The 13,749-nt window shown below is 39.7% G+C and overlaps 1 protein-coding gene across 4 annotated transcripts in view; it reads left to right on the top strand.

The window, feature by feature from the left end:
* Positions 1 to 13,749, top strand: part of ATF2 (activating transcription factor 2) — a 121,550-nt gene that overhangs the window by 6,967 nt on the left and 100,834 nt on the right. For all 4 annotated transcript variants that reach the window (XM_073577419.1, XM_073577417.1, XM_073577418.1 and 1 more), the window contains exon 2: positions 7,283 to 7,353. In XM_073577419.1, the coding sequence (XP_073433520.1) occupies positions 7,306 to 7,353 (48 nt within the window). In that variant the 5' untranslated portion in view covers positions 7,283 to 7,305. The remainder of the gene's footprint in view (positions 1 to 7,282; positions 7,354 to 13,749) is intronic.

Genomic DNA, 13,749 nt, shown 5'->3' with positions numbered 1-13,749 from the left:
TTGCCACTCTTCCATAAAGGCCAGATTTCTGCAGTGTACAACTGATTGTTGTCCTATGGACAGACTGTCCCACCTCAGCTGTAGATCTCGGCAGTTCATCCAGAGTGATCATGGGCCTCTTGGCTGCATCTCTGATCATAAACTTGGCACACACAATATATCTGTGAATCCAGTGACAAGTAATTTAATGGTGCACAGTACATACAGATAGACGTTTCGGTCTCTTTGACCTTCATCAAAGTACTAGGTAATGTACTGTTACTTCCTAGACAGCTAAGTAAAACAGGGCCAGAAATAGGAATCCCCTGTGTGGAAGAGTAGCGCTAAAGTGCGGTATTATCTGACCGGTAGATGAGTGGCGTTTGGGCAAAGACACGGTGTCCACCGTTAGTCAGAAGGCCTTTGATGAAGGTCAATGAGACCGAAACGTCTATCTGTATGTACTGTGCACCATTAAATTACTTGTCACTGGATTCACAGATATATTGTGTGTGCCAAGTTTTTGTACTATATACGGTTACGGATTGGGATCCTACTTGTAGCACCACTTTCCACAGCTGTGCTAACAGGTTTATCTGCATCTCTGATCAGTCTTCTCCTTGTTTGAGTGAAAGTTTAGAGGGACGGCCGGGTCTTGGTAGATTTGCAGTGGTATGATACTCCCTCCATTTCAATATGATCGCTTGCACAGTGCTCCTTGGGGTGTTTAAAGTTTTGGAAATCATTTTGTATCCAAATCCGGCTTTAAACTTCTCCACAACAGTATCACGGACCTGCCTGTTGTGTTCCTTAGTCTTCATGATGCTCTCTGTGCTTCAAACAGAACCCTGAGACTATCACAGAGCAGGTGCATTTATACGGAGACTTGATTACACACAGGTGGATTATATTTATCATCATTAGTCATTTAGGACAACATTGGATCATTCAGAAATCCACAATGTACTTCCGGAGTGAGTTTTCTGCACTGAAAGTAAAGGGGCCAAATAATATTGCACGCCCCACTTTTCAGTTTTGCATTTCCACAAAAATTTAAAATAACCAATAAATTTTGTTCAACTTCACAATTGTGTTCCACTTGTTGATTCTTCACCAAAAATATATATTTGGTATCTTTATGTTTGAAACATGGTATGTGGAAATGGTTGAAAAGTTCCAGGGGGCCGAATACTTTCGCAAGGCACTGTATATACATATATACACACGCCTGTTCTGAAAGGCCACAGAGGCTGCAACACCATAAAGCAGTGTTTCTCAACTCCAGTCCTCAAGACCCACCAACAGGTCAAGTTTTCAGGATATCCTTAGCATTGCACAGGCGATTTCAACACCTGCTCAAGCATTAATTCCATCACCTGTGCAATACTAAGGAAATCCTGAAAACATAACCTGTTGGTGGGTCTTGAGCACTAAAGTTGAGAAATACTCTCATAAAGCAAGAGGCATCACTAACCAAACACCATAAAAACCAAGGAGACCTCCAGACAAGTCAGGAACAAAGTTGTTGAGAAGTACAAATCAGGGTTGGGTTATTTAAAAAAAAAAAAATCCCAATCTTTGATTCCCCGGAGCACCATCAAATCCATTATCATCAAATAGAAAGATTATGGTACCACAACGAACCTGCCAAGAGAGGGCACCCACCAAAAAACTCTCAGCCCAGGCAAGAAGGGCATTAGTCAGAGAGGCAGCACAGAGACCAAAGGTAACCCTGAAGGAGCTGCAGAGTTCTCAAGCGAAAACTGGAGTATCTGTCTATAGGACCATAATAAGCCGTATACTCCATAGAGGTGGCCTTTATGGAACAGTAGGCAGAAAAAAAAGCCTTTACTTACATACAAACTGTAAGGCTCATTTTGAGTTTGCTAAAATGCGAGGGAGACTCCCCAAATATATGGAGGAAGTTTCTGTGGTCAGATGAGAGCAAAATTAAACTTTTTGACCACCAAGGTAAACCCTATGTTTGGTGCCAAACCAACACAGCTCATCACCCCAAGAACACCATCCCCACAGTGAAACGTGATGGCAGCATCATGCTGTGGGGATGTTTTTAGGCAAAAGGGAAAATGGTCCGAGTCAAGGGGAAGATGGATGGTGAGAAATACAAGGATGTTTTGGAGCAAAACCTGTTTCAGTCTGTCAGTGATTTGAGACTGGGACAGAGGTTCAAGTTCCATCAAGACAATGACCCAATGTATACTGCTAAAGCAACATTCGAGTGGTTTAAAGGGGAAACTTGTAAAGGTTTTGGAGTGACCTAATCAAAACCCAGACCTTAATTTAATTGAGAATGTGTGGTCAGACATGAAGATTGCTGTTCACCAGAGAAAACCATCTAACTTGAAGGAGCTTGAGCAGTTTTGACTTGAGGAATTGGCAAAAATCCCACTGCCATGGAATGTGGAAAGCTCTTAGAGTCTTATCCATAGCGACTTGCAGCTGTAATTGCCCCAAAAGGAGGCTCTAGAAAGTACTGACTTTAGGGGGGGTAAATAGTTGTGCACACTGAAGTTTTCAGTTATTTTGTCCTATTTGTTCTTTGCTTCACAAAAATAATTAAACCTAAAATGTTCACAGCTGTGGGCATGGTTCTTTACATGAATTGATGCAAACCCTCCAAAAAAAAAAAAACGTGAAAATCCACGTTGTGATGCAGCAAAACACAAAAAATGTTGGGGGATGAATTCTTTCACAAGCCACTTTATGCAACCCTCTTCTAACCACAGGAGCACATCTCTCTCCTGATATGTTAAAAGGATTATTCCTAAAACAGTAAGTTACCCCTTTTCCACTGCAGGATGCGGCATACCTTTCTAATTGCTGGGACCTCCAGCGAGTCTGAGAACACGAGCTCTGGAACTGTCTTGAATGCGTTGGATATGCGCATGCTCGACCTATGCTCCATTGTCTATAAGCATGCTCTTATCCACATCATTCAAGATGGGCCCTGCAGAGCCCTTTTCTGTGTTCGAGTCCTGTTCTCAGAATCACTGGGGTTCCCAGCTGTCAGACCACCAGTGATCAGTAAGTTATCCCCCTTTCTTTGAATAGGGTGTAACTTAATATTTTAATTTCAAACACATTCATAACAAAACGTTTTGAAGCTGTGCCTTCTAACAGATGAAAGGGACAAGGTGATTATTTTAGGGATGGGGCATTGTTTTAATATAATTTTGGCAGAGGGGGTGCAGTTGATATGCTTGTTCTTTATTAGTGAGTGTTGATTTATCCCTACTACTGTAGGGACACTACTGGGGTCACACATCCTCGTCTGTGTACAGTGCAGAACGTTTGTAACTCTGACCTCTATCCTTTATCCATTGAACACCATCCAGTGGGTCCATACAGGCTTTATGTATAAACCAACACGAGTAATCCTTAAAATATCATGTGCTACTCCGTAATAATCAGAAATCAGACAAATGTACTGTATATAAACACTAAATATTTTATTGAAGTACACAACTACACAATAAAAAATTAAACGTTGATATGGTAATTAAAATCAAGACGCAATGAAAGCAAGGGGAGGACGATGAGAGACACTAAATAATGAAGGCAAAACAAGGGTTAAGCCCCCGTTACACACTGCGATATCACTAGCAATATCGCTGTAAAGTCACCGATTTTGTGACGTAGCAGCGATATTGCTAGCGATATCGCTACATGTGATACTTACCTCCGACCGCTCCCCCGCTGCTCATAGCTGGTCACGCGAGAAGGTCCTGGATCATTTCTCGTCGGGCGCTTCCTGCTGGGCTTCCGGTGGCACCGACGAGCGACGCGGGCGGGAGGACGTCAGGATCGCCTCATCTGACAGGTAAGTAGCGACCCCCGACCCCTGCTATGTCGCTGGTGAGATCTGCCTGTGTGGCAGCTCACTAGCGACCACTTAGCGATGCACCAGCGATCCATATCGTTGTCGGGATCGCTGGTGCATCGCTAAGTGTAACGGTACCCTTAGCCACCAGACTGCAGAATACTACTAAGGAATGACAATAGGGCAGGTATGTATATCCACGAAGTTTTCTGAAAGTTAGATCTTTAGAAATTTGGTGCAATGTAATGCACACATATGGTGCAAAGTAATACAGAAAATGGAATCAATGGTAAAAAGATAAAGATGCATTATAGTCAGACTTGCCCAAAAATAAAATTACAATATGTCACCACATCGGCCTCCGCCTCACACCCTGACGTGCATTTCGACCCTACTTCATCTGTGGATTTTTAGCATATAGTTTATTTAATTGCACCTAAAAGACAACGAGCTGCAAGGATTCAAATGAATAAAAAATAAAAAAAGCGTTTTAATGATAGTGAAGAAAGAGAGTTATGTTGGGGCTTTAGGGAACAGTAAACCCAGCCAAAAACAATATGAAAAGAGAAAATCTCTTCTTCCTTCTGTGTGTTTCCTCTACAGTGTATCGTGTGTTGTAAAGTGAGATAGGCCGAAACAAAGAACTTTCCTGATTTCTGGATTTTTCTGTTGACCATTTGCATTTTCCTACTTTCCACCAATGATAGGAAGCAGAACTGCAGGATCAGACTACATATGATTTGTTTGTAGTCTGTTACCATGGAGACACAGATATTTTCAAGAATAATAAATTAGCCGCCTTTTTTTTTTTACTTGAACTTTGTATTAATAAAAACAATATTGGTTGCAAAGAACATGGCTTGTAACACAGAGGTGTAAGAGATTTATAACTTTGAACCTTGTTCGTTCTAAAATGTATCGTGTCTTGTAATGTGAGATAGGCAGAAGCTAAGGTATCTGGATGTTTCCAGTGACCATTTGCATTTTCTGATTTGCACATTTTATCCAAATTTGCTAAAACCCATTGACAGGACTTACATTCTCAGGACGTTACCTTTTTGCCGATTTGGGAAATGGTAAATGTTTACTGAAAATCCAGTCAAAGCAATGCGACCTTTACAGCCTTCTGGTTATGCCTACATTGGAAATGGATCCTGGAAGAGCAAAAATGTGTCTTTTTCCGTCTTTTAGTATCTTCTAGGATTAGTTTTTCCTCCATTTCCGTGCCCTAAATGATGGATGGAAGTGAATACCCCACTATTTGTATGATGACCTTAGGTACGTTTAGGTCAAGTATGTGCTTCCCTATTATTACCCCGAAAAAAAACCCAGAATATGGGGAATGTGGACAATGACACAAGCGTCATATACTGGGTCTTTTAGCAAACCTGCATTTGGTTTTGCAATGCCTTCCTATCCTAAATGTGGACACAGTGTTATTTTCCCAGCCCATTGAGTCCCCTTATTGCTAGTGATATAATCATTGGTTTTGATCCTGCATGATATACAGACACCTTGTCACCAATACTTGAAGGTTCGCACTGCGTCAATAATTAAAATAATTGGCAAATAGTCTCGATTAAAAATCTCTTATTAGTGTGTGTCTGCAGCAGCTATGGAAGGAAGTGCAGGATCAGACTACATGTGGTTTGTTTGTAGTCTGTTACCATGGAGACACAAAAGGTGGGAGATTTAGAACAAAAGAAATAATTGCCAAGTGACTTTTCTTTCTTTATTTTATGCCTTAATAAAAGCATAAATGGATGCGAAGGACATAGCTTTAACACTGAGATATATGTAGAAGATGTATTATACCACAGAGGCTGCAACAGAGCTATAAACCAGGATGTGCCCTCTGTGCGGACATGTCTGTTTTAGTAAATATTCATATTCCTTATGAAATAACAATATTTTTAAGGCTATGTTCACACGTTACGTTTTTGTATGCAAATTAAAAGCTGCTTTTTACAGTACCAGGCCAGCAAAAGCTATAAGATTTCAGAAATCTCACGCACAAGATTTTTTTTTTTTTTATGGAAAACTGCTGCATTTTTGAGAATTGACAGGCTGCAATTTTTTCAGTGTTTTTTTGCATCTTTTTTTTCCCCAGAGTTTCTTCATCATAGACAGCAATGAGTGCAAAAAACGCAACCTTTTAGTTGAATAAAACTAACTTTATTAAACGTGTACTGTAGACAAATCGCTCATAATTTGAACTAAAAGAAGCTGCAAAAATGCAGCAAAACCTGCTTTTTCTAAGCAGCTTCTTTACTGGCAAGGAAGCGTGTTTTGCCTACAGAAAAAAATGCAACATGTGAACATAGCCTTAGCATTGTGATTTTCCTTCATTAGTCTACTTGGAATGTAATAAGTAGACAACTGGGCATTACCTCTCTGCTTGTCGATATTCTGTCCCTCTACAGTCGTAGGATATGTTTGCACGGCGTCTTTTTCAGGAGGGTTCTGCCTGCAACCCATCTGGAAAAGCGATCAATAAATGTTAAAAATAATGAAGCTATGCATAGCATTGGAAAACAACAACTTGCAGTGCACGTGATCCGCCCTCATGTTACTTCTTTTAACTGCTCCAGGCTTCGAATACAATGACTTGACCCCGCTTGGAAGCCACCACTTTATTATATGTAAAAAAAAAACAGAAAAACTATGACGGCAAAAACAACCAGGAAAAATACAGCAGTCACTTTCCTGAAGCATGTTCTGATTCAAAAACTATCCGGGTACGCCAGCATCTTTCAGACGTGATGTGCCCATACAATTACAGGGTCAGCATCAATTGGACAGTGTCGAGAAGATTCAAAGATGATGACACCTACTTGTTAAGTGACATGAGCATTTCCATAAGAACGGCACAATACACAGATCTGAAAAAGAACATCCTACTATTGTTTGTATGGTGCCCAGAACTTCGTGGGACTTTATGCATTAAATCAGTAGACCAAAATGTGAACAAGCAGAACTAATGTACATATGTGTTGTCTTCTGTTCCCTTATACCCCCTTCAGCAATTGAGAATACTTAAACTGCGCTCCCTTCTCATAAAGTGATGGCTTATTATGATAGGATATCAGTAGGATATGCCAGTAGTTTATGATCAGTGGGGTCCGGTATCTGAGACTCCCAGAAGTGACAGCCTTCATGTGAATGGGGTTGTCTGTGGCACAGGGTGGCCAAGAGCACATAAAACCGTGAAGAGGCCGCGCTGCCGCCCCTTTATTCTTAGATATAGTTGGTAAGAGATCAGACCAGATCCCCACTGATCAGAAACTCAACATATTAATAAAGTTGTAATATAGACATAGATTAAAGTTTTTGCTGTTTGTTTTAAACATATAAAAGTGTGACCTCATATATATATATATATATATATATATATATATATATATATATATATATATATATATATATATATATGCTCATATTATAACCCTCTCTCTCACATAGGTAATCACAAGGACCCATAGAATATGAGTGATGACAGACCATTTGTATGCAATGCCCCTGGATGTGGCCAGGTAAGACACCCTCAATGGACAGGATAATGTACATAAAAAAAAAATCCACAAACCTGGAAATTCTATTCAAAATGTCTTTTAAAGGATTCATTTGAAATTACCTGAAAGAAACAAATAATAAAATTCGCAATCTACTTTTCTTTAAAATTGTTTACAATATTCTTGCTGAATCCCTCTGGTAAGTGATTTGTATTTCAATGTGAAGCAAAAAAGGAGAAATATGCAGCACTCACCAATATAGCTGAAAAACTGTGCGTCGTCTGATCCCTCTCTTCCCGCTCCAGATGCGGACTCTGTTAATAATTTTTTATCTTCGGTTAACCTTCCAAATCTCAACTCTGTGGACGCAGATTTTTTATCTGCTCCTTCTACTGCTAAAGAGATTGGTGACACCATTAGTCAATTAAAGTCATATAAAGCCCCTGGTCCCGATGGTTATAGTAACAATTATAAGTCTTTCCGTGACATTCTTGTCCCCCATTTAACTAAACTTTTTAATGCCGCTGCGTCTGTTGGTTCCTTCCCTAGAGAAAATTTAGATGCTACAATTGTACTAATTCCCAAGCCCAATACTAATCCTGATCAAATTCTTAATTATCATCCCATTTCATTAATAAATACTGACCTCAAAATTTATTCTAAATTTTAGCTAATCATCTTATTATACTGCCTAAATTAATTTCGACGGAGCAAATTGGCTTTATCAAACATCGGCAGTCCATTTAAGGGACCAGATGGCTGATAAATATTATAAAGCTAATTAATTCCCAAAAACTTCCTTCTGCTCTAATTTCATTAGATGCAGAAAAAGCATTTGATCGCTTGAATTGGACCTTTCTCCGATGCTCCCTACTAAAATTTGGATTTAATTTAGATTTTATCACCAAATTTATGGCTTTATATTCTGACCCTCAAGCAAAAATTTACATTAATAATCACTTTTCCTCCCCATTTCCAATTTCTAATGGTACCCGGAAGGGTTGTCCCCTCTCTCCATTGCTTTTTGTCCTTGCAATAGAACCGCTAGCCCAATTAATCAGAGATCAATCCTCCATAGAGGGTGTTCGAACAGATCGTCAGGAGTTTAAGATCAGTCTATATGCTAATGATGTCCTCCTGTCTCTCACTAATCCCTGCTCCTCTAGTCCACATTTACAATCCCTTCTTCAAAAATTTTCCTCCTTTTCCTATTTTAAGATTAATGAGTCCAAATCCAAAATTTTCCAATTTAACCTCACCAATGCTGAAATCAGGAGTATAAAGGCTGTCTCTTCTTGGGGTTGGGCGGAGAGAGAAATTGTTTATTTAGGTCTGCGGTTTTCTAGAAACCTTGGATCTCTGATTTCCACTAACCTAGATTCCCTAATCTCCTCCATTTCTAAAGGCCTTAATTTTTACGTGGACAAAGAATTGTCCTGGTGGGGAAAATCTCTAGTAGCCAAATCAATATTCCTTCCCAAAATCCTCTATGTTTTCAGATCCCTTCCCCTGCTTATTTCCACTTCTTATTTAACTAGTCTGCAGACACGCCTTAATTTATTTGGGGAAATAAAAAGTCCCGTATTGCTTCAAATCAGTTATACAAACATACGTTTCGTGGAGGTATGGGTGTTGTGAGTTCATTTCCCCCTTCACCCTTGAGGTCTGATGAACTCCCTCTTCTGGTGAAGGAAGGTAGTGAGGCTGATTACCAAGCACCTGGGTATGATGATGATGACTGGGTGACGGGAATTGCTGACTGGATATAAGGAAGCCGACGCCCTGCTGCCTTGCTGGTGATGTCTCTGAGGGATTCTAGGAGACCAGTCTGATTCCTGCTCCTCAAAAGCTAAGTTTTCTGTACTGCTTTTTGCATTTGTGTTTTGTTTTGCCTTGTTTTTCTGAATTTCTGCCATTCCCTGCTGGGGTGAGTTGAATTCCTTTTTGCTCTGTCTTCAGAAAATACCTGAGTGCTGATTTAGTCTTTTTGAAGCCTAGCGTCTTCAGGGCCTTTTTCCCTATCAGCCTGTTGGCCCTTGTTTTGATAGGGTTTTTGGCGGATTGCAGACAACAGCTTTCCTATCCTGTTCTATTTAGTTAGCTTGGGCCCCATCATTTGCTCAGCCTATCTTTCTATCTGTGTGAGTGTTTTTTCATCTTGCTTCACCGTCATTATATGTTGGGGGCTGCCTATTGCTTTGGGGTCTGCTCTGGGGCAGTTTAGATTTCCCTTTCTGTCTTTAGGCTATATAGTTCTCCGGCTGTGATCGAGGGGTCTAGGGCACCGTAGGAACCCCCCACAGCTACTGCTAGTTGTTGATAGGTTCAGGGGTCTGCAATCCGATAGCTGCCAACTTCTCTGGTTTTCTGGACTTAGCTAGTATTTCTGTTTTTGCCTCCTACGGTGACTCATTCATAACATATGGGACTGCCTAACATCTCAGCTTACGATTACTCTAATCTTATTAAACAAAGTCTATGTTGGTGGTCAACTGGCCATATACCTTCATGGGCGGACTTGGAATTTTATTATAATAAAAATTCCCCTCCTTGTTCTCTTATTTTGAATCTATTGACATCTAAGCATTTATCTCAGTCTAATCATCCAATTGTTATGGCTGCTATTGTGGCTTGGAGGAAGTTTTTTAAATTTAAGAGTGGTTTTTCTAGGATTCAACTCCTGTTGAGGCTTCTTCTCTCTTTTCTGGCCTCTGTTTATTCATTCGATTTGCATTCTACTTGGGCTGACTGGGGTATTTCTAAATTAAATGACATCTTTGATGGTCATAAATTTGTATCTTTTTCTCATCTTAACCCCTTAGCGACAGAGCCAGTTTGCAGCTTAATGACCGGGCCAATTTTTACAATTCTGACCACTGTCCCTTTATGAGGTTATAACTCTGGAAAGCTTTAATGGATCCCACTGATTCTGAGATTGTTTTTTCGTGACATATTGTACTTCATGTTAGTGATAAAATTTCTTCGATAAGTCTTGTGTTTATTTATGAAAAAAACGGAAATATGGTGAAAAAACGGAGGAAATGGTTGAGGAGGTAAAAGTGGCTGGGACCCTAGGAGGTAGCGACCATGCTATTTTAGAATTTTGGATAACTAGAGGCGGAAGAACTTTGAAGACTCAGACGTCAAGGTTAGATTTCAGAAAGGCAGATTTTAAGGGATTCAGAAAGAGAATTGGAGGGATCCAATGGCTGGATATCTTTAAAGACAAAAATGTCCAGGAAGGATGGGAAATCTTGAAAAATGAAATTCTCAAAGCACAGTTGTTAACAATTCCGAAAAGAGGGAAGAATAGGAAGCATTTAAGGAAACCAGGATGGATGAACACAGAACTTAAGCACATGCTAAAAAGGAAGAAAAAAATGTTTATGAAATGGAAAGAGGGAGGCATATCTAAAGAAGAATATAATGCTGTCTGCAGAACCTGCAGGGCACAAATCAGATTAGCTAAAGCTGAAAATGAATTGAGGCTTGCAAGAGATGTCAAAAGCAATAATAAAGGATTTTGGGGATATGTCAAAAGTAAAAGAAAAGTCAAAGATGCTTTAGGATTTTTACAGGATGAAAATGATGAAATGGTAAGACAGGATGTTGAGAAGGCTGAACTTTTAAATTCCTATTTTGCATCTGTTTTCTCTCAGAAAGGAAATGTAACATCAACTGTTCTTCACTGTCCTATTAAGAGAATAGAAGAATCCAGGATATCTATAAACAGAAAGATAGTGAGGAAACACTTAGCTAACCTAAATGAATTCAAGTCTCCAGGTCCAGATGAATTACACCCCAGAGTACTGAATGAGATAGCAGAAGAAATTTTTGAACCCCTCTCCATAATCTTTGAAAATTCTTGGAGAACAGGAGAAGTGCCAGAAGACTGGAGAAGAGCAAATGTTGTTCCTATCTTCAAAAAGGGGAAGAAGGTGGACCCAGGCAACTATAGGCCGGTGAGTCTGACTTCTATACCAGGAAAGATCTTTGAACAAATTATTAAACAACATGTATGTCAGTACCTGGATAAGAATGAAGTGATTAAACAGAGTCAGCATGGGTTTGTAACTAATTAGTCATGTCAGACTAACTTAATTTCCTTCTATGACGGAATCACTGATTGGGTGGATCAAGGAAATGCTGTAGATATAGTATATCTTGACTTCAGCAAAGCATTTGACAAAGTCTCTCATACAATCCTTATTGAAAAAATGACTAAGTATGGAATGGACAAGGCAACTGTTAGGTGGATTCATAACTGGCTTAGTGATCGGACCCAAAGAGTGGTCGTAAATGGCTGCACATCCAGTTGGAAGAATGTCTCAAGTGGGGTACCACAGGGCTCTGTCCTGGGCCCTGTATTGTTCAACATCTTTATCAACGATTTACAGTAGATGAAGGAATTGAGGGTAAACTGATTACATTTGCTGATGACACAAAGGAGGGATAGCTAATACTAGAGAAGAGAGAGAGAGGATTCAAAAAGATATAAATAAACTGGAGAAGTGGGCAGCAACTAACAGAATGGTTTTTAACAGGGAGAAATGCAAAGTACTACATCTGGGCAATAAAAATGAAAAAAGCCTATACAGAATGGGAGGAATAGGGCTAAGTGACAGCACATGTGAAAAAGACTTGGGTATACTAATAGATCACAGACTGAATATGAGTCAACAGTGTGATGCAGCAGCAAAAAAGGCAAATGCAATTCTAGGATGTATTAACAGAAGCATACAGTCTAGATCACGTGAAGTCATTATTTCCCTCTACTCCTCTTTGGTCAGACCTCATCTGGAATATTGTGTCCAGTTTTGGGCACCACATTTTAAAAAAGACATCAACAAACTGGAGCAAGTTCAGAAAAGAGCGACCAGAATGGTGACCGGTCTGCAAACCCTGTCTTATGAGGAAAGGTTGCAGGATTTGGGAATGTTTAGTTTGCAAAAGAGAAGACTGAGAGGAGACTTAATAGCTGTCTACAAATATCTAAAGGGCTGTCACATTGTAGAAGGATCAACTTTATTCTCATTTGCACAAGGAAAGACTAGAAGCAATGGGATGAAACTGAATGGGAGGAGACACAGATTAGATATTAGAAAAAACTTTTTGACAGTTAGAGTGATCAATGAGTGGAACAGGCTGCCACGAGAAGTGGTGAGTTATCCTTCAATGGAAGTCTTCAGACAGAGGCTGGACAGACATTTGACTGGGATGATTTAGCGAATCCTGCTTTGAGCAGGGGGTTGGACCAGATGGCCCAGGAGGTCCCTTCCAACTCTACGATTCTGTGATTCTATGAAAATTTTGCAATTTTAAAACTTTAAATTTTTATGCCCTTAAATCAGAGAGATGTGTCACACAAATTTCTTAATAAATAACATTTCCCACATGTCTACTTTACATCAGCACAATTTTGGAAACAAAATTTTTTTTTGTTAGGAAGTTATAAGGGTTAAAAGTTGACCAGCGTTTTCTCATTTTTGCAACAAAATTTACAAAACCATTTTTTTTTTAGGGACCACATCATATTTAAAGTCATTTTGAGGGGTGTACATGACAGAAAATACCCAAAAGTGGCACCATTCTAAAAACTAGACCCCTCAAAGTGCTCAAAACCACATACAAGAAGTTTATTAACCCTTTAAGTGCTTCACAGGAACTAAAGCAATGTGGAAGGAAAAAATTAACATTTACCTTTTTTTTGCAAAAAATTTACTTCAGAACCAATTTTTTTTATTTTCACAAGTGTTAAAAGAGAAAATCAACCACAAAATTTGTTGTACAATTTCTCCTGAATACGCCGATACCCCATATGTGGGGGTAAACCACTTTTTCAGCACGCGGCAGAGCTCGCAAGAGAAGGAACGCCGTTTGACTTTTTCAACGCAGAATTGGCTGGAATTGAGATTGGATGCCATGTTGCGTTCGGAGAGCCCTTAATGTGCCTAAACAGTGGAAAACTCCAACAAGTGACCCCATTTTGGAAACTAGACCCATTAAGGAACTTATCTAGATGTGTGGTGAGCACTTTGAACCTTCAAGTGCTTCACAGAAGTTTATAATGTAGAGCCGTGAAAATAAGAAATCCATTTTTTTTCCCACAAAAATGATCTTTTTGCCCCCAAATTTTTATTTATACAAGGGTAACAGGAGAAATCATACCCCCACAGTTATTGTGCGATTTGTCCTGAGTTCGCCGATACCCCATATGTGGGGGGGAATCTGTTATGAATGGGTCACCAAGGAGAAAAAAGCAAAACAAGCTAAGTCACAGAAAACCAGAGAGGTTGGTAACTATGCAGATTGCAGATCCCTGATCCTACCACACAACTAGCAGCAGCCGTGGAGCGTATCTACGATGTTCCAAGACGCTTCGTCACAGCCAGAGGACTAAATAAGCCTGAAGCATGA

This window comes from Dendrobates tinctorius, unplaced genomic scaffold (assembly GCF_039654945.1).
Source record: "Dendrobates tinctorius isolate UK_male_01 unplaced genomic scaffold, ASM3965494v1 ptg000056l, whole genome shotgun sequence".
Taxonomy (NCBI): domain Eukaryota; kingdom Metazoa; phylum Chordata; class Amphibia; order Anura; family Dendrobatidae; genus Dendrobates; species Dendrobates tinctorius.
Note: the sequence above shows the minus strand (reverse complement) of the source record. Positions and strands in the feature narration are given on the sequence as shown.